The 19,376-nt window shown below is 47.8% G+C and overlaps 1 protein-coding gene across 2 annotated transcripts in view; it reads left to right on the top strand.

Moving 5' to 3' along the window:
* Positions 1-9,635, top strand: part of LOC143037913 (ecdysone-induced protein 78C-like) — a 416,501-nt gene extending 406,866 nt beyond the window's left edge. Inside the window, exons 6-11 of one of the 2 annotated variants that reach the window (XM_076206575.1) lie at positions 542-771; positions 1,977-2,130; positions 3,556-3,719; positions 4,665-4,844; positions 6,040-6,248; positions 7,352-9,635. In XM_076206575.1, coding sequence (XP_076062690.1) covers positions 542-771; positions 1,977-2,130; positions 3,556-3,719; positions 4,665-4,844; positions 6,040-6,231 — 920 coding nt within the window. In that variant the 3' untranslated portion in view covers positions 6,232-6,248; positions 7,352-9,635. The remainder of the gene's footprint in view (positions 1-541; positions 772-1,976; positions 2,131-3,555; positions 3,720-4,664; positions 4,845-6,039; positions 6,249-7,351) is intronic. The other variant, XM_076206576.1, reaches the window with a different exon arrangement.
* Positions 9,636-19,376: the final 9,741 nt, after the last annotated feature.

The raw sequence follows: 19,376 nt of genomic DNA, 5'->3' as shown, positions 1-19,376 counted from the left end.
CGGGGGGGAACTCGGTTAAGATCCTAGTTTGTCCTCCGGGTTATGTCCCATCTGTTTACTGGTGCTTCTCGTGTTCATGTGGAAGTGCTCAGATCAGGAATTGGGAGCTCAATTAAAGATGCATGGCCCCTGGGGCTGTTTCTCCCAGCCAGCAGTCGAACACAAATACAAATGTCCTAAACCCCTCGTATAAGATTAAGGGGGGACGGGTCAAACCAAAATCACATACATAAACATATACGCACACACACACACACACACATATGTGTATATATATATATATATATAATATATATATATTACACACACACACACACACACACACACACACACACACACACACACACACACACACACACTTCCCAACTCATCACACCTCGGAAGCAGGAAGTCTGAAACACGGTTCACACGAGCAATGTTTCGGCACCAAGTTCCCATTTTTCTCGACAACTTTCCCCCGCTTTGCTCGTGTAAACCGCGCCTTAAATACTCCTTCCCCGTCCTATACATAGACTCCTGTCTAATACTTTGCCTTCGTCAGCAGCTGTGCGCTACGGCCGCGTTCCCAAGAGGTCCCGGGAGCGTGAGGGGTCCGACGGGCGAGGGGGCGCGGGTGAAGGGGGCGACCCGCAAGCCGCGGCAGCCCGCGAGGTGGAGACTCAACAGTTGGCCATCTACGACATCATCCTGACCATCTCTCAGGCCCACCACGCCAACTGCGCCTATACCGAGGAGAAGACGAGGGCCCTCGTCAGGAAACCCATCCTCTTCGTGAGTAAACAACCACGCGTTCGGTTTCCATGTTGTGGGCAACCCATGTAGTACCACGTGGCCTTAGATCTCTCCCCCCGTTTTCTGTGTCGTTAAGGAATGTTCAAGAATTGAAAAGTTTATGGAAGAGGTTGTTCTGTTACTCTTTGTGAGGTGATATATTGATGTTGATATAATTTTGGGGAATTATTTTCTTTAACAAACTATATATATATATAATATATATATATATATATATATATATATATATATATATATATATATATAAAAGACACCTTCAAGGAATACAAAGTAACAAAGACATAGATGCATATATATGCATATACATATATATATATATATATATATATATATTATGTATATATATATATATATATATTATGTATATATATATAATATATATTTTTATATATATGTATATATATATGTATATTATATATAATATATATATATATTTATATATATATATATATATATAAAAATATATATATATATATACATAAAGTAATAGACAAGGTAGGAAACATGATAAGGTCACATAAGACACACCATTACCAGTTCGAGAAATGTTTTCACTAATGGACATTTAATCACATATGACGTTAACACCCCAAAGGCCTGGTAACACATGGAGAATATTCTACAATTTTCTTAGTAATAAAGTCATAAATTTTGTACAAGCCTAAACTTAAATTAATATTATGGTCAAAGGTGTGCTTAATATGACTGAATTCAATCATATTTCTTTCTAATGAGGACCTACAAGAAATTATTTTCTTTTGAGTTATCCTTGTCAGTAGGATGATTATGGCCTCTTACATGTACAAAAATGTCACTGGATATTTGCCCACTTCTTACACTATACTTGTGTTGATTGATCCTTGTTTTTAGTTATTTGCCAGTTTGGCCAATATAAAATTTGTTACACTGAAGGCAAGGGACTGAGTAAACACGACCCTCATTTACATCAGGTGACTTTTTAATTAGCTTACTTTTTACGGTGTTGTTGTTTTTGAATACCAAGTTGATAATGTTTGAGAATATTAGTTGAACTGGCTAATATTCTCAAACAATTCAATATCGACCAACCACATCGTAACCAACGAACAGAATAACAGGCAACAACTTCCTAACTAAAACTAACCTAACCTAACCCATTGACCTAACGTGACCTAACGTGACCTGACCTGGCCTTGCCTCCGCAGAACTCGAACGCCAGCGAGGGGAGCAGCGACCCGGAGGCGGCGACCTCGACGATGGACGCCCTCGAGCAGCAGAAGATCGCCATGTGGCAGTCCCTGGCTGTCTTCATGACGCCATCCATACAACGGGTCGTCGAGTTCGCGAAGAGGGTCCCCGGTAAGCAAGAGCAGGGAGAGGAAGGAGGAGGAAGAGGGAGGGGGAGGGAGAGGAAGAGGGAGGGGGAGGGAGAGGAAGAGGAAGAGAGAAGGGAAGAGGAAGGGAGGGAGAAGGAAAGGGAGGAATGTATTCCAAGGGTCCCCGGTAAGTAAGAGGAGTAGGAAGAGGAAGAGGGAAGAAGAAGAAAAAGAAGGAATGTACTCCAATGGTCCCCGGTAAGCAAGAAGAGGAAGAGGAAGAAGGAGGGAAGGAAGAGGAAAAGAGAAGAGGAGGGAAAAGAAAAGGAATGTACAATGTGTATTGTATTGCTTATAATTACCCAGCGCTTCTGTCCCAGAGGCCCAATATTGCTCAGGAGAGACAATAAAAGAGAGAATTGGAGAGGATAGGGTTTGTAGAAGTTAAGAGTGATCAGCGTGACTCTGGTCCGTATGGACGTTACTAAAGCTCCTAAACTACGATTAGGAGGCTAGGGGAGAGGATAGAAGGAAGAGAAGGAAGAAGAGAGGCAGATGAAGGGAAAGCGTTGTAGAAAGAGGCGAAAGGATAAAGGAAAGAGACTGAAAGACAAAAGAGAGAGAGAGAGCAAGAAAGATAAGGAACAGGAGAGGACAACATGAGCTAGGGAAGGAGAGAAAGGAGAACTGAGTGTGAAAGTGAGGGGAAAGGAAGAGGAGGCGAGTGAGGGGAAAGAGAGGTGGTCCCACTAGTGACGTCACCCTAACCCAGTTGTTCTTAACCTTCTTCAGTGCCCCTTTTTATCTCAAAAAAAATTCTCTTACCCCCATCCAGTACAAATACAATGTAAACATACGAAAAGTATTAGTGATACAAACCTTGCCAAGAAATTAATAATTTTCAATTACTGAACAACGGTATTTTTTTTTTTTCAAATTAAAAATGTCAAATAGTAGAATATAATGAATGCACATTATGCTTTCTCATGTTAAATATACAGTACTAGGTACAACACTGAATGGGTCCCAGCGAACAGATTTACATTTATCAACCACAATCCACTTTAAATCTAAGCTTTAATTCTAAGCCATCAACATCGAGAACATCAAGGAGGCATACATGCTGAAATTGAAACGTGTTACAGCCAAGGACTCGAACCTGTGCTAGCACGTGACAAGTGATAGTGACTTAACCGATAGCGCAATCGATTAAGTCACTATCACTTGTCACGTGCTAGCACAGGTTCAAGTCCTTGGCTGTACCACGTTTCAATTTCTGCATGTATGCCTCCTCGAGGTTCTCGATGTTGATGGCTTAGAATTAAAGTGAATTGTGGTTGATAAATGTATGCAGTATAATTGCACTGGCTATCATGCCTCGTACCCCCAGGAGGTCGTACCCCTTAGGGTTACAGACACCCCAGGTTAAGAACCACAGCCCTAACTCGTGTTCCTCCTCCTGCCGCAGGTTTCACCGATCTGACGCAGGACGATCAGCTCATCCTCATCAAGCTCGGCTTCTTCGAACTGTGGCTGACGCAGGTGTCGCGGATGGTCAGCACCCTGGATAACACCCTCACCTTTAGCGACGGGTCCTACCTCACCAGGCACCAACTCGAGCTCATCTTCGACGTGAGTAACTGGGTTCTCCACAATGCCTCGATATCAGTCTCTCCTCTCTCTCTCTCTCTCTCTCTCTCTCTCTCTCTCTCTCTCTCTCTCTCTCTCTCTCTCTCTCTCTCTCTCTCTATCTATCTATCTATCTATCTATCTAGCTATCTATCTATCTCTTTTTGTCCCAATATTAGAATTGTTCGTTTACATTTTCCTCTCCCTCTCCTTGTCCTTCCTTCTCATTTTCCCTTTTCCTTTCCCTCTCCCCCGACCACTTCCCTTCTACTCTCTTTCCTTCTCCCTTACCCTTCCCTCTCCTCATTCATCTTCATTTCCCTCTCTACCTTCCCTTCCCCGTCTTTTTCTTTCATTCCTTCTCCTTTTCCCTTTCCTCTCCTTCTCCCTCATCTTCCCACTCCCACTCCCCTTTCCCCCTCTTCTTCACCTTCCTTCCCCACTCCTTTTCTCCTTCTTCTCGCTTTCCTCCCTCCTTCTCCCCTTCTCTCTCCCCTTAACTCTCCATTCTTTTTCCTCTCTCCCTCCTTTCCCTCCCTCTTTCCATTTCTCCTTCGTTTCTCTCCTTCCCTCTCCTCCTCCCTTCCCCATCCTATTCCCAATTCATCTCCTTCTTCCTTTTCCCTTTTCCTTTCCCCGTCCCCTTCACCTTCTCCCTCTCCTTCTCCCTCTCTCTCTCTCTCCCCTTCCTTTTGAAGGGAACTTTTCCATTGCCAGCACTCCAGCGGGCCATCCGACTTCTTTTGGTGTATTTTACTTATTGATTTATTTATTCATTTTTAATCTGTTTTGACCACCTCTGAGTTTACCCTCAACTGACTCGATAAGGTGACAATTTACTCTAAATGTCCCTAAGCTCACTTTACCCATACAAGGGGAATCCCCCCCAAATCTTTCTGTACCCCACCCCTCGTTCTTTTGACTGACGACCCACTCTCCTCCCCTCAGCAAGACTTCGTGTCGACGCTGTTCAATTTCGCGCAGACGTTCAACAACCTGACGTTGAACGACACCGAGCTGGCGCTCTTCGTGGGCGTCGTTCTCCTGACGGCGGACCGGCCGGGCCTCACGGACACCAAGGCCATCGAGCAGCAGCAGGATAAGGTCCTCGAGGCGCTCCGAGTCCAGGTAACCCTTGAGTTTGCGTTTTATGAGTGGTCCTTCAGTTTCCGTTGTATGAGTGTATTGCGCTTTGGTGTGTCGGAGGGAGTTGACTTTAGAAATAGAATAATTGAGGAATAATAATTCACCCGCAGAATCCAAGACACTATCCATCAATCCCTTGCCCCAGGTCTCTCTTGCAGGAGACCCAAGGCCCCCAGGTAACCGGCCACGGCCACCTGGCGGGGCCATAGGTCATTCAGTGAACATATATTGTGTTCTTGTTGGAGATTGTTAATGTAGCGCGTTGTAGGATGATGTGGTGTGTGTCTTATGTGTGGTAGTTACATTTAGGACCCAAATGACTGGGAATATGACTTCTGCATTTAATCTGTTGCCCGTTCATTTTAAGCTGGCGGAGACTTGTTTAAATGAAAACAAAAATCAACTGGAGGAGGATTCTTGGAGAAATGTGAAAAATTGACAAGCTGTAGATCAGTGAAATTTGACTCTCAACTCAGCTATTCAGCAGAAACAGTAAAGAAAATCTCCGCCAGGTTAAAATAAACAGAGTTTAGTTAAAAGACATCCTCTTCGCCTCTCGAGGTTTAGGTTCCAGTTAATCCTCCAAAAGGCTTTGTCACCAATTTCCAGTGAGAAGTCTCCTCATAAAGTTTAGAAAAATGGGATAAAAAGGTGTATGAGTGAATCCCATGAACTGACTTCCACTCCCCATCCCACACTAAAAGAGAGACTCCCCACTCCCACCCATACATCAATAGAAAACCTCCCCACTCCCACTCCCCATTCCATACACCAATATAGAGCCTCCCCACTCCCACTCCCCATCCCTTGCACCAATAGAGAGCCTCCCCACTCCCACTCCCTACCCATACATCAATAGAGAGCCTCCCCACTCCCACTCCCCATCCCTTGCACCAACAGAGAGCCTCCCCACTCCCACTCCCTACCCATACACCAATAGAGAGTCTCCCCACTCCCACTCCCACCCATACACCAATAGAGAGCCTCCCCACTCCCACTCCCACCTATACACCAAAAGAGTGTCTCCCCACTCCCTACCCATACACTAATAGAGAGTTTCCCCTCTCCCACACCAATAGAGAGCCTCCCCACTCCCACTCCCACCCCCCACTCCCACTCCTACACCAGAATTGCCTCCCCACTCCCATTCTCACCCTCCCCTCATCGCCTCCTTCAGGTGGGTCGCAACCACGCGAGCGAGACGCACCTCTTCCCCAACATCGTCATGCGTCTGCCGGAGCTGAGGCAGCTGGGGGCGCAGCACCACCACCACCTCAACTGGTTCCGCGCCAACTGGGCCCGACTCAAACTCCCGCCGCTCTTCGCCGAGATCTTCGACATCCCGAAGTGCGAGGAGGACCTCATATGAAGAGTGTCTGCCTCTAGGTGCGTATCCACGGTCTTCTTCGTGCCGTACTTCAAGTAGAATTTCGGACCGTCGTTCTCAAATTAATAAGTAAATAGATAAATACATGAATAGATACATTAGTGAATAGGTAAATGATACACAATGCAAATGAAGACAAATAAAAATGAATAGATAATTAGAATTAGATTAATTATTAGATAAATTGATTGATAGGTAAGTAGATATGAGTAAATTGGATGTATGATGAGTGTATAGGTTATTAGATTGATGATAATAACTGTTACCTTGAACTTCACTTACTGGGAATCCACAGCCCTACAATACGAGGCTTCAATGCTCTTTGTTAGGTTGCATTGGTGTAGGTCTCTTTCTGTGCCATTGACTGGTGAAGGAAGAGGAAGGGAAGAGTCACCGGGTATCAGCTCTCTTTAAATGGAAAGAGGAAGAAAGGCAGTCGAAACTGAGAGAGAGAAAGAGAGAAGGGGAGAAATCTTGGTGGGATTTGATGACAAGAGGCGGGAAAGTAACCCTCACCGCCTCTCGCCTCGCAGGACCAAAGCAAGGAATGTCTGCAGCAGACTCTCAGGTTTCTGGTTCTCGGAGGCCTTCGAGTAAACAAACCAAAAATCTGACTCGAAGAATTATCGAAGAACTTCTTCAGAGAACGGGGACTTAGGGATCTTTATGTCAAGCTACGGTCTTTAGTACCTTCAAGAAAAAAAAAATGAGAGTTTGACCCAAGGGCACTCGAAGTTAAGGAGATAAGGTTTGTTCCAGGAAGCTAGTGCCCCCCCCTGACTCGAAGAATTATCGAAGAACTTCTTCAGAGAACGGGGACTTAGGGATATTTATGTCAAGCTACGGTCTTTAGTACCTTCAAGAAAAAAAAATGAGAGTTTGACCCAAGGGCACTCGAAGTTAAGGAGATAAGGTTTGTTCCTGGAAGCTAGTGCCCCCCCCCCCCCGCCTACGCCCCTTAAATTGTCTTCGGGTGACAAACTTTGGTTTCTGCCCCCCATGATCTCCAACATTGCCTCCCTAATCCATCCAACCGAATGCTTGGATGCCCTCGACGGTAATTCTTCCTAATTCGGGAACTAATTCCAATTTCCTTCCACAGGGAGAAATTTTTGGACAGATAGTCGTCTGCAAGCCAAGTTGTGCTGTTGGACCAACCCCCCGACCTTCCCTTCCCCCCAAGCGTGTGATAGCGACGGAGCAGCTTCCGAACAGTTATATCGCGGCTGCTGGAGCTGCTACCAACCCCTTCCCACTCAAGAGACCAACCAGAGCTGCCACGGTTGGACAGCAGCTTCCTCCCCCTCCCTCCTCCCTCCCAACCTCCCCCTCCTCCTCCTCCCGGAGGCACCGACCGCCAAGACGCGACGCCTTCGCCGGTTAGTCTTCTATTACCGGAATCTTTCGCAGCGTCAGGAAGGTCCTTACTGCCGACACACACAGCCCAACCCCCAACCCCCTTCCCCCTACCTCCCTGATGGTGTTTGCCAGTTGGCTGACGGATTTTTTTCGTTGTTGTTGTTGTTGTTGTTACTGTTGTTGTGTTCTTGGCGGCGTCTAGCTGCGTCTAGACACTGGGCAAGCAGCATTGCATACTTGACCCGACTGAGAGTGAGAGAAAGAGAGCGAGAGAGAGAGAAAGAGAGCGAGCCAGCACGTGAGCAAGAGCAGCACCAATTGCCTCTCTTTTTTTTTAATTTATATTTATTTCTCAATCCTCTGGTTGCCCTAACGTGCATATCAAGGCCACGCCAATCACTCCGGGCGTGAAGAAAGAAAGAAAAAGAGAGAGAGAGAGAGAAACCCCGCCTGTTGTTACTTGTTGCGGTGTACAGCGAGACCGACTGTTCCTTCACGCAGGTTCCTCGCCCAGATGGAACTGTCGATACCCCCCCCAAACCCCCCTTCCCCCCTCCCCCAGCCCCCTCCCTCAGCCTCCGAAGGCGCCCAGGAGGCCGTGCCAGAGGAAGCCACAAGCGTGTGAGTGTACCCGCCACCCGCACCCGCCCCGGACAAAAACCCCCCTCGTCGAGTTGTTCCTGTCGCCGTCACAACCGCCTGGGCCCCCACGCCTTCTTTTTACACCTCTTCCACCTCCTCCTCCCCTTCGTCGAGCTGCTGCTCCTGCTGTCACTACCACGTGAACGAAACTCCTCGAGCCAAGCGGGCCTTCTCCTTCACCCAGCAGAAGGCGGTCACCCTCGAGGCGGTGCAGACGCCCCCCACTCCCAGGTCCATGTGATACCATGGCACCAACACTGCCAGCTCTCCGTGCCCCGAGTGCGCGCGTGCCTCCCGACACTCCTCCTCCTCCCCCTCCTCCTCCTCCACTGGGAGAGAACCCCAGAACCCACCCGGCTGGGTCTTCCTTGGGGTCCAACACCCCCCCACCCCCGAGGGTCCAACGGTATCCTGCGACCTGACGACATCCCCCCCTCCCTCCTCCTTCGACTCGGGTGTCGCGCAGCAGCCTCCTGTTCCGAGCAGGACCTTGACACGAGGTCCTCCTCCAGCGTCGTCGTCGTCGAAGTCGTCGTCGTCCCCACCGCCCACCCGCCTACGTGAGATTCCTTTGAAGGGTGACCTCCTGCCGGCGGCGACATCCGCGCCCCACCACCGACCGAGTCTGGCACTGTTGGAGGGTGAGGTGAGGTGTCGTGCGCGCGCGCGCGTGCCACCTCGACGTAGTCGTCAGGCACTAGGCTGCTAACTCCTGACGTAGCCCCACAGCCCTTAGTGGAGTACTTCGACATAGTACAAGGCGCCATAGACTAGCCATTCCATACTCTCAGCATTACCCTGCTGTAGCGTCTGCCTCGCCGCGGACCAGACAGGGTTGTGTCTCTTATCGGTGATGTTTATAAATAAACAGTGTTTAATGTTATTATGGGGACCTCGAGTTGGACTCCAAGAACTTTGAAAAGGACTTAGGATTTGGCGGGAAGTGTGGCCTGAAACCCAGGTCTGATGGGGCTGGGGAGGGGGGGAGAGGGGGGAGGGGGAAAGGGGGAATCTCCCCATTACACCCCACCCCGCCTTCGGCCCCCTTCCCGCCCCGCCAGAGATGACACACACTATTTTATGAACCAAGAGCTTATGATAATTTTAAGACTTAAGATGAGGCGGAGGCTAGCTAAGCAATATAATAATAATAATAATAATGATAATAATAATAATAATAATTATAGTAATAATGATAATGATAGTAATGATAATAATGATAATGATTATACATTCTCGGTCTTTGCGCCCTTTTACGGAAATCTCTTGCCCTCTTCCGTCTACTTTCAATCACAACTTCAACCTCATTCAACCACGCCCACTCCTCCTCCTCCTCCTCTTCCTCTTCCTCTTCCTCCTCCTCTTCCTCCTCCTCCTCCTCCTCCTCCTCCTCCTCCTCCTCCTCCTCCTCCTCCTCCTCCTCCTCCTCCTCCTCCTCCTCCTCCTCCTCCTCCTCCTCCTCCTCCTCCTCCTCCTCCTCCTCCTCCTCCTCCTCCTCCTCCTCCTCCTCCTCCTCCTCCTCCTCCTCTCCCACATCATCCCATACCCCCACTCCGTTCTCCTCCCTCCCTACCACCTAACTCGGACATCCATTGTTTTGATCAGAGTGAATGAATGACTGTCGAGCAGGAGGCGACCCAGGCCTCGACTGCTAACTGTAGGGGGCCAAGATGTTCCCTGGAGACGCCAATTGTTGTCATCCTTCGACACTCACGACTTGGCCGAGTCTCAGCCAAGAAGGACATTGACGAAGTAAATGAAAAGGTTTTACGTCGAGACAGACTCTTGGTGTGAAAGGAGCCCTTGGTTGGAGCCAGGCCTTGGGTGACAAAGGCCACGGAGAAGGCCAACAACCTTATTTGAAAGCGGCCTTACCTGAAGCTTGACCTTGGTTTGAAGTGCGACTGTGCTCTCGACCTTGACTGAAGGAGGACCTTGGCCGAAGTAGACTTCATTCTGAAGTCAGACTCGGAAACACAATCGGACGTGACAAAGTGATCCTCGGGTGACGTGACGTTGGCTGGGGGGTGACGCAAAATGACGTAACAGCTACGTCACGTGTGGTGACGTAAGAGTGACGCGACTCTGCATCAATGATGACGTAGAGACGCCTCAAGTGACACTTCAGTGATAACATTAGCAGAGATAGGCGTGTTGTGTTTTTGTTTATATCGTTAGTGACGCGTACAGAGTGACGTACTTTAGTGCAATCTCCTGGTGAACTGGATTAGTTTGGTGACGCACCCAGACGTGACGTAACGGCGGGTTACACGTACATACACGTACGCACACACATACACACACGAGGACACATACACGCAGAGTTGAGCCTTTCTTTGCGGCCACCGGCCACTCTCCAGCCCCGCCGTCGCCGGGCCTGTGAGACCCAAAAGACTGAGAGCTTCTGGGTCTTGGCGAAGGATCCTGACGCGCGCCTTCGCTCAAGGGCATTAGCTACTAACTAGACGCGACCTCTTCTCCAGTCACCCACGACAGACTCCATACTGACAAAGTCCAGACGATTTTAGTCACCTAAAGAGGGAGTAAGAGGAGGGAGAGGTTTCCTGGGGGTTTTGATAGCGTTTGTTTTCCCCCTACTAGGTGGCTAAGATCGTCCGGCACTTTGCTGGAACAGAATCTAGACGTGGCAGACACTCTCTGGCGCTGTTGGAATTTCCGACAAGAATCCATGGCATTACTTTAAGTGGCATTATGGTGTCGTTGGTGCAACGGCTACCTTCGTCAGCTTCATTATTATTATTATTGTTAATGTTGTTGTTGTTGTTATCATTATTATTATTATTATTACACGTTTTTTTAATGCAACGTTCTCTCTTCGAAGTAGCTCAATTGATGATGTGAAATATGTACCGATTGCTATAGTTGGTGATTATGATTATTATTATCATTATTGTTGTTGTTATTATTACTATTGATTATATTATTGTTATTATTATCATTATTACCATTATTACTGTTGATTATCATTATTATTATTACTGTTATTATTATTATTAGTTATTATTATTATTATTATTATTATTATTATTATTATTATTATTATTATTATTATTATTATTATCATGATACAATTAATCGCTGTTACCACATGTATATATTGAATACAAGGCTTCCTTGATCTTTCCTTATATTCTCCCCCGCTGCACGAGCCCATCGAGGTCCCCCCCCTGCCCCCTCCCCCCCCTCGGGGCTTTGGGCGATGCAGCTGTCTACCTCTCAGCCTCCATGCCACAGCTGTCTCCTGTAACCCATCACAGCTGCCTCCTCCTCTCCCTCCTCTTCCTCTTCCTCTTCCTCACACCGTCGCTTGCAATAGCTGCCTCCCACAGCCAACCCAGATCGTTACCTCCTACAACCACCTCCCACAACCCTTCCCGACAGCCCACCATTCACATTCATCCTCACTCACTATTCCCGACGTCGTTGTCGCCTTCGGCAGCACCTGGAAGGGATGGGACCCAGGCTCCGGGAGTCCCAGGGACCCAGCAGGTGACTCATGCCCCCTGGAGAGTATCTCTCCAATCACTCACTCACTCACTCACTCACCCACTCACTCATGTATAGGTAGGTTACATCATCCGCAGTCTTTCTTCCCACGGCCACCGCTTTCATCCCAACCTCCTCATGTAACCTTTGAGACGTAATCCACAGACCGCGATCGCTTCTGTACACCACTGATCATGTCAGTTTCTATACCAGGCCTTGATCACCACAACCACGGTCACGAGCTTTCATTCCCTGATCAGGATCAACACTAGCACTCCTTCTCGCTTCCGTTCTTCCTGCCTAGGAACCCACCAACCTCCTCCTTCTTCCTCCTCTTCCTCCACATGACTATCCTGGTGACAGCCCATCATGGAGGCAGTCTGGACGAGGGAGGCACCCTGACCCGACCCCCCTCCACACTGCTGTGACCTGCCGTGGCCTGCCTGGGTGGCCGGACGCCAGCCTGTTGTACAAGCAGGGCCTTAGTCGGCCGAGTTTGGCCTGCATGGCCTTAGAGTCGGCCTTTGTTTTATCTCACCCCTTTGTCAGACACCCTACCTCTCTCTCGCTCTCTCTCCTTCATCTCTCTCTTTATCTATCTATCTATCTATCTATCTATGTATCCTTCCTTCCCCGCCCTTTCTACATCCCACAACCGTGCCACTAACCTCGCCTCACCTCCCCCCCCATGCCCCCCACCTCCTCTCCTTCACCCCCCCCCCACCACCACCACCCAAGTGCACACTCGTCGATGCTTCTTACTTCGTCCTTGCGCGTTACTCTCGTGTCTTACGCGATTTTTTATCTTCCTCCATTTGTTCCTCTCGAGGGTTGCAGCCACATTTTCCTTCCCTCTTGGATTCAGACTTTTGTCTTTGCTTTTTTTCTCACATTACCCACAAAGAAGACAGACCCATCTACTGCCCTTATATCAAATCCTCGACCTTTCTTTGTTTCATCATTCTTTGGGATATCATCTACGCGGCTTCTGTGTCTTTCGTGTGTCTTTTTGTTTTGTTTTTCATCTTTGCCAATGCTGCGCTCTATGTCGCCAGATATCTGGCGACAAACGCCGCATCCCGTCGCGTGTCACACAGTGACCTCTCTCTCTCTCTCTCTCTCTCTCTCTCTCTCTCTCTCTCTCTCTCTCTCTCTCTCTCTCTCTCTCTCTCTCTCTCTCTCTCTCTCTCTCTCTCTCTCTCTCTCTCTCTCTCTCTCTCTCTCTCTCTCTCTCTCTCTCTCTCTCTCTCTCTCTCTCTCTCTCTCTCTCTCTCTCTCTCTCTCTCTCTCTCTCTCTGTGTTCCTTCGCGTCTTCCTTCTTGATGTTTCCAATCTACATTCGTCTGTGCTGCAGTAGCATCTTGCCCCCAGATCCCCCCCCCACCTCCCTGCCTTCGATGCCTTTACATCGTCACTACCACTCACGCTGCCATTTCTCTCTTCTTCTTCTTCCTCTTCCTCTTCCTCCACCTCTCCTCTAGAGTATTTTCTGCCAAAATGGCGCTCTATTGTTATCGTACATCAGCCAACCACAACCCACCTGCCCCTCAGAGCCTATGCGAGTAAATAAGAGGTAAATATAATTATAAATAAATAAATATATATATATATATAGATGAATAACTATAATACCAACATCTCTATAAACGCACACAATGATCTATACGATTTGACACTGTCAGTGTTTTTAACAGTAACACATAAACACACATTCACAACACAAGAATGTAATGATATATATATATATACACACTTAACATGAAGACACATTTACCAAGCTACAGGTTTCATAAGTAAACATAAACGCACAGACGTATGCCTCCTTTTGTACACACACAAACACACACACACACACAAACCTACTCCCTAGGTTACTACATAGCCTAGCGCCAATTGCCTTGAATCAATGTAGAGTAGATGTGTATTATAGACATCAACACGCCACGTCCTTCTCATATGTACTACACTTCTACTCCTCTTCCTCTGTTTCTCCTCCTCCTCCTCTTCCTCCTCTCTCTCGTCAAATTCCTCCTTGTATCTCGGTTACAATGCAGCCGTCAGCAATTTCCTCTACGCCCATCTCTACCTCATTCAAATTTCCTATTTTTCAGGAAAAATCTTCCTCCATTATTCCTTTTCCATTCTCTACAACCCCCCTCCTCCTCCTCTTCCTCCTCCACCACCTCCTCCTCCTCCTCCTCCACCACCACCACGACGCCTTCCCCCCCGTGTAAAGTTACCTGCCTCCCTGAACATTCCTCACTACAACCATTGGGAGAACCTAAGTTATATTTTAATAAATAGACATAACCGCATTAGTGGTCTTATTCCGAACCTCTTGGGCTGTGTTTTGGAAAGCGGCAGAGACCCCCAAGTGTAAGGGGAAACTGGAAGCACTGTTGGGTACGAAAATATTCGTTGTTTCACCAATGTCGTCGATGGTATTGTGCTTCGTACGGCGTCGTTGGAGGTCCTGGTGTTGCAGCCCACGAGACCGCATGGACTTCAGGCCTCCTGGGCCAAGACCCAAAGTCCAAGCTATCTGAGGGACTACTGGGTGATAGAGTTCATTCTGTCCGTGCATCTGGTGAGGACAATGGGGTCTCCAAAAGCGTCACATACCACCGCATAATAGTGGCGGGTCATGTCAGGAAGTACTTTGAAGGATTGGCCTTCCCCATGTTGTGGTGGACTCGCTCAACTAGAATATGTGGAGTTGTCGATATTTATCCAGGAGGATTAAGATTCGAATCTTCGAGTCACTGTTCCTGTCTTGCTGTATGACTATGAGACTATACAAGGGTGACTAATGAAAGTATACTAACAATGTAAAATATTATATTAATCACTTAAATAAGCACTACAACCAAAAGTGTGCATACGCTTTAAGGCGTAATCGAAAAAAATTGGGGACGCCAACTTAGGCGGGAAAACTCTCGAGCAAGCAGAACATTTGGTTTTTATAACATATTTATAAATACAAAATACAAACAAAATATACAATATACATGTACAATATACAATGATAAAGGTACAACGCTACAATTATACCATTACAAGACAGCGACACGTCTTTGGTACCAAGCGCCTTCTGGGAATAAGTGGATCGTTGCTATGACTTGGTATCAAACCAGCGACTGTACTGTGAGACTGAACTTAGGCCTTCTACCTATATACTGCGTGAACATCAACTCCGGTCATATGGTCATGTGGCATGTTTCTCTGGTGTTCACCAAACTCACAGAGTTATAACAAAAGACAAACATCGGTGGAAGAAACGAAGAGGACCCCTACATATCTCACGGCCGGAGCCAAGTCCGTATGTTCCCCATTGAAGATAGTGTCATATATCAGATTTTTTAACTCATATATCGCAGTTAGAAAGCGAATACTGTTTTAATATAATTTCATTAGTAATATGTGCCTTATTTGCCAGTTGTTGTTTTTTTTTGGGGGGGGATTTTTAATTTGTTTTGGCAGTTACAACAATCGCACGCTGAATTATTTCTTTGTCGCGGCTCGTGCCGCTTAAATTCTTCTTATCGGCTTAAGAAACCTGCACAGCGAAGCTATAGCGATAATCCCATACCACACTCCTGGTCATATGGCCATTTCCCGAAGGTTGAGTGTGGTTTGAATTTTCCGCCAAAATCATCGGAAATTTAAAATTCCCGGCTCTGTGCAGGCATGCGCATTGTCGACCCCACCTCCCCCTCCCTATCCCCTCCCTTCTTACCCGGCTAGCTCGAGCCGGACGTCGCGTCACTTCAATGAGAAATGAAGGCTTCGCCTGTGGGAGGAGGGAGGGACCCTAAATCTGTGCAGGTTTCTTAAGCCGATAAGAAGAATTTAAGCGGCACGAGCCGCGACAAAGAAATATTATCGGCTGAAAGAAACCTGCACAGCGAAGCTATGCATGAGACGAGGACAGGTGGGAGGAGAGGTGAAGCCTGAATCAAACCGTTATTACGTGTGTCTTTCCTATGGGAGACTTATTCATTTTATCACTCAGTAGAGGGGAGACAGAAACGTCAAGTACCCACGCCGAAGAATGTGACATGCACAACATTGCACTGTTCACACAATGCGTAAATTATACGAAATTTGTATCCTGTTCAACGGTTCCTGGCCCCTCCCCACTCCTCGGTCGCCCTTTGCCCCCTCCACTTTTTTGAGATGAGAGGGGTGGAGCCGTTTCCATGGCGACACATGGGACAGGGGCGACTGAGTGGTAGAGACACCGTGTCCCCAAGGGAGTCGTCGATGTCCAGTCCCTAGGTCCCGCACCCGCTCCACAGAGTGGGTGCGGAGAAACTCCAGCGACCGGCGTAGGGCCCCCGACCGAAGCCAGGGACGCAACAACCTGTGGAGTGCTGAGGGTATCGGCCCGGGCAGGTCACGCGGGAGAAGCAGTATGCTCCTGTCGACCTCCCGTACCAGCCGTCGGCGCCCCAAGCGGCTCAGTGGAAGGGCCGGGGTCGCGAAGTTGAGGGCCCCGCCACCGAAGGAGGGAGGACGTGTGAGAGAAGCACGCTCTTTTGGCGCAGGGGAGCACCCGAAGGACGCTGACTGTGTCCCACTCAATCCCGAGCCAATAAAGTCTGTGTGGGAGCAAGGGCAGACCCGTCCCAGTCCACCCCGAACTCCACGTCCGCCAACACACTCAGAGCCATTGAGATGTCGGCCGATGCACCCTCCCCGGTGGGCAAATGCATCAACTAGCCGTCTAGGAACATGAGTGTGGAGACGCTTGCTTCCGTCCAACGTACGCCTACCACTCTCACTAGTTTCGTGAAGATCCTCGGGGTAAGCGAGAAACCGAAAGGGAGTATGCGAGGCCAAGTTCGTTTCCGAGCGACCTCGTCCGTGGGCGTTAGTCAAGAGGCTTCGTCCTGGGTGAAGACGTTCCCTGAGCGTCTCCCACGAAGACGGGCCTGGACCCTCGGTATGTATCCAACTCACCCCAAGTCTTCCCGCGGGAAGTTCTCGAAGCCCGTGGCGAGCGTCTTCATCCAATAGTGTGCTATGGCAATTTGTGACGTCTCATCACCCACAAGCGGACTTCTATATGTTTAATACCTAGTGACATCATGTGATTATACTGTGACGTCACCGGATTGATCATGGCGCCATAGGATCGTCTCGTGACGTCACAGGGACACAAATTGACGTCATAGGACTACATGGTGACGTCAATTTATCACAATGACGTCATCATACCGTGACATCACTGAGTCACAGTGAGCGTTGAAATAAATTTTGACATGGTAAAATTCTGGACCATCATGACTGTAGATTAAATTAAGTTGAATAGGAAAAGTCATGTTCATTTCGACCCAAGTCACAGTGAGCGTCGAAATTAATTTTAACATGGTAAAATTCTCGACCATCATGACTGTAGATTAAATTAAGTTGAATAGGAAAAGTCATGTTCATGTTGACCTGAGTCACAGTGGGCGTTGAATTAGTTTAACATGGTAAAATTCTTGACCATCATGACTACAGATTAGCTTAAGTTGAATAGGAAAAGTCATGGTCATTTCGACCTAAGTCACAGTGAGCGTCGAAATTAATTTTAACATGGTAAAATTCTCGACCATCATGACTGTAGATTAAATTAAGTTGAATAGGAAAAGTCATGTTCATGTCGACCTGAGTCACAGTGGGCGTTGAATTAGTTTAACATGGTAAAATTCTTGACCATCATGACTACAGATTAGCTTAAGTTGAATAGGAAAAGTCATGGTCATTTCGACCTAAGTCACAGTGAGCGTCGAAATTAATTTTAACATGGTAAAATTCTCGACCATCATGACTGTAGATTAAATTAAGTTGAATAGGAAAAGTCATGTTCATGTCGACCTGAGTCACAGTGGGCGTTGAATTAGTTTAACATGGTAAAATTCTTGACCATCATGACTACAGATTAGCTTAAGTTGAATAGGAAAAGTCATGGTCATTTCGACCTAAGTCACAGTGAGCGTCGAAATTAATTTTAACATGGTAAAATTCTCGACCATCATGACTGTAGATTAAATTAAGTTGAATAGGAAAAGTCATGTTCATGTCGACCTGAGTCACAGTGGGCGTTGAATTAGTTTAACATGGTAAAATTCTTGACCATCATGACTACAGATTAGCTTAAGTTGAATAGGAAAAGTCATGGTCATTTCGACCTAAGTCACAGTGAGCGTCGAAATCAATTTTAACATGGTAAAATTCTCGACCATCATGACTGTAGATTAGCTCAAGTTGAATAGGAAAAGTCATGTCCATTTCCACCTGAGTCACGGTGAGCGTCGAAATTAATTTCAACATGGTAAAATTCTCGACCATCATGACTGTAGATTAGCTCAAGTTGAATAGGAAAAGTCATGGTCATTTCGACCTGAGTCACAGTGAGCGTTGAAATTAATTTCAACATGGTAAAGTTCTTGACCATCATGACTATAGATTAGCTTAAGTTGAATAGGAGAAGTCATGTCCATTTCGACCTGTTTTTTTTTTTTTTTTTTACTTATATCGATATCAATATCAATATATATATATATATTCATTTATTTATTTATTTTTTATAAAAATAATATTGTACAATTCACATAGTGCATAAATTCTATGTAGAATATTGTATCTTGCTCAGCGGTTCCTGGGCCTTCCCCTACCCCTCGGTCGCCCTTTGCCCCCCCTTCTTTTGCGAAGAGAGGGGTGGAGCCGTTCCCATGGCGACACATGGGACAGGGGTGATCGAGTGGTAGAGATACCGTGTCCTGAAGGAAGTTGCTGATGCCCAGCCCCCGAGGTCCTGCACCCGTTCCACAGAGTGGGTGCGGAGAAACGCCAGCGATGCCGCGAGGCCTCTGATGTTGTGGGCGTGGGGGGCATGGCCCGGGTCGGCCTTCCGGTGCCCTGTTGGTGGTGTCAGCTAGCCAAGACAGGAAGTCCAGAACTGTGCTAGCGGAGATGGTCTCTATTGCGTGTCTCCGAAGGAAGTCCTGGAATCTCCGGTTGGGAGGGTTGTTGGATCTGGATGACGGTCGGGACCGTAGCGAAGACGCGGTCTGTCGCTTCCTGGTCGAACAGACCACGGGAAAGGGGAGCTGCTCTCACCACGCCCCGGCGAGCTATCTCCGGGGCCGACCGCGCTGCAGACTGACGAGCTGCCAGACGAGCCGCGGTGAAGGCCCTCGCTGCTGGGGGTAGGGCTGATGACGCCATGTTGGCTGTACCCTCTGCCACGGTAGAGAGTGCCGCCAGGGTGTCTCTGCATACAGAAAACACGCGAATCAAATTAGTAGGGCGAGAAGGATCCCGATCCCCGGAGGGTGTAATAAAGTCACATCGCTCAATTGTAGAACGTATAACATATGCGAAGCCGAGGTCGTTTCCGAACGACCTCGTCCTCGGGCGCTAGTCAAGAGGCTCCGTCCTGGGTGAAGACGCTACCTGAGCGTCTCTCGCCAGGACAGGTCTGGACCCTCTATAGATTGAAATATCCCACTCACCTCAATTCTTCCCGCGGGAAGTCCTCAAAGCTCGTGGCGAGCGTCGTCAGCCAGTTCCTCATCATCGCTATTGCCGTGACGGTCGAGATGGTAGAGGCAAGGTCTTGTCTGGTCGAG

This window comes from Oratosquilla oratoria, chromosome 23 (genome assembly GCF_046742065.1).
Source record: "Oratosquilla oratoria isolate Oo_2021 chromosome 23, ASM4674206v1, whole genome shotgun sequence".
Taxonomy (NCBI): Eukaryota; Metazoa; Arthropoda; class Malacostraca; order Stomatopoda; family Squillidae; genus Oratosquilla; species Oratosquilla oratoria.
This window is presented reverse-complemented; position numbering and strand designations above follow the sequence as displayed.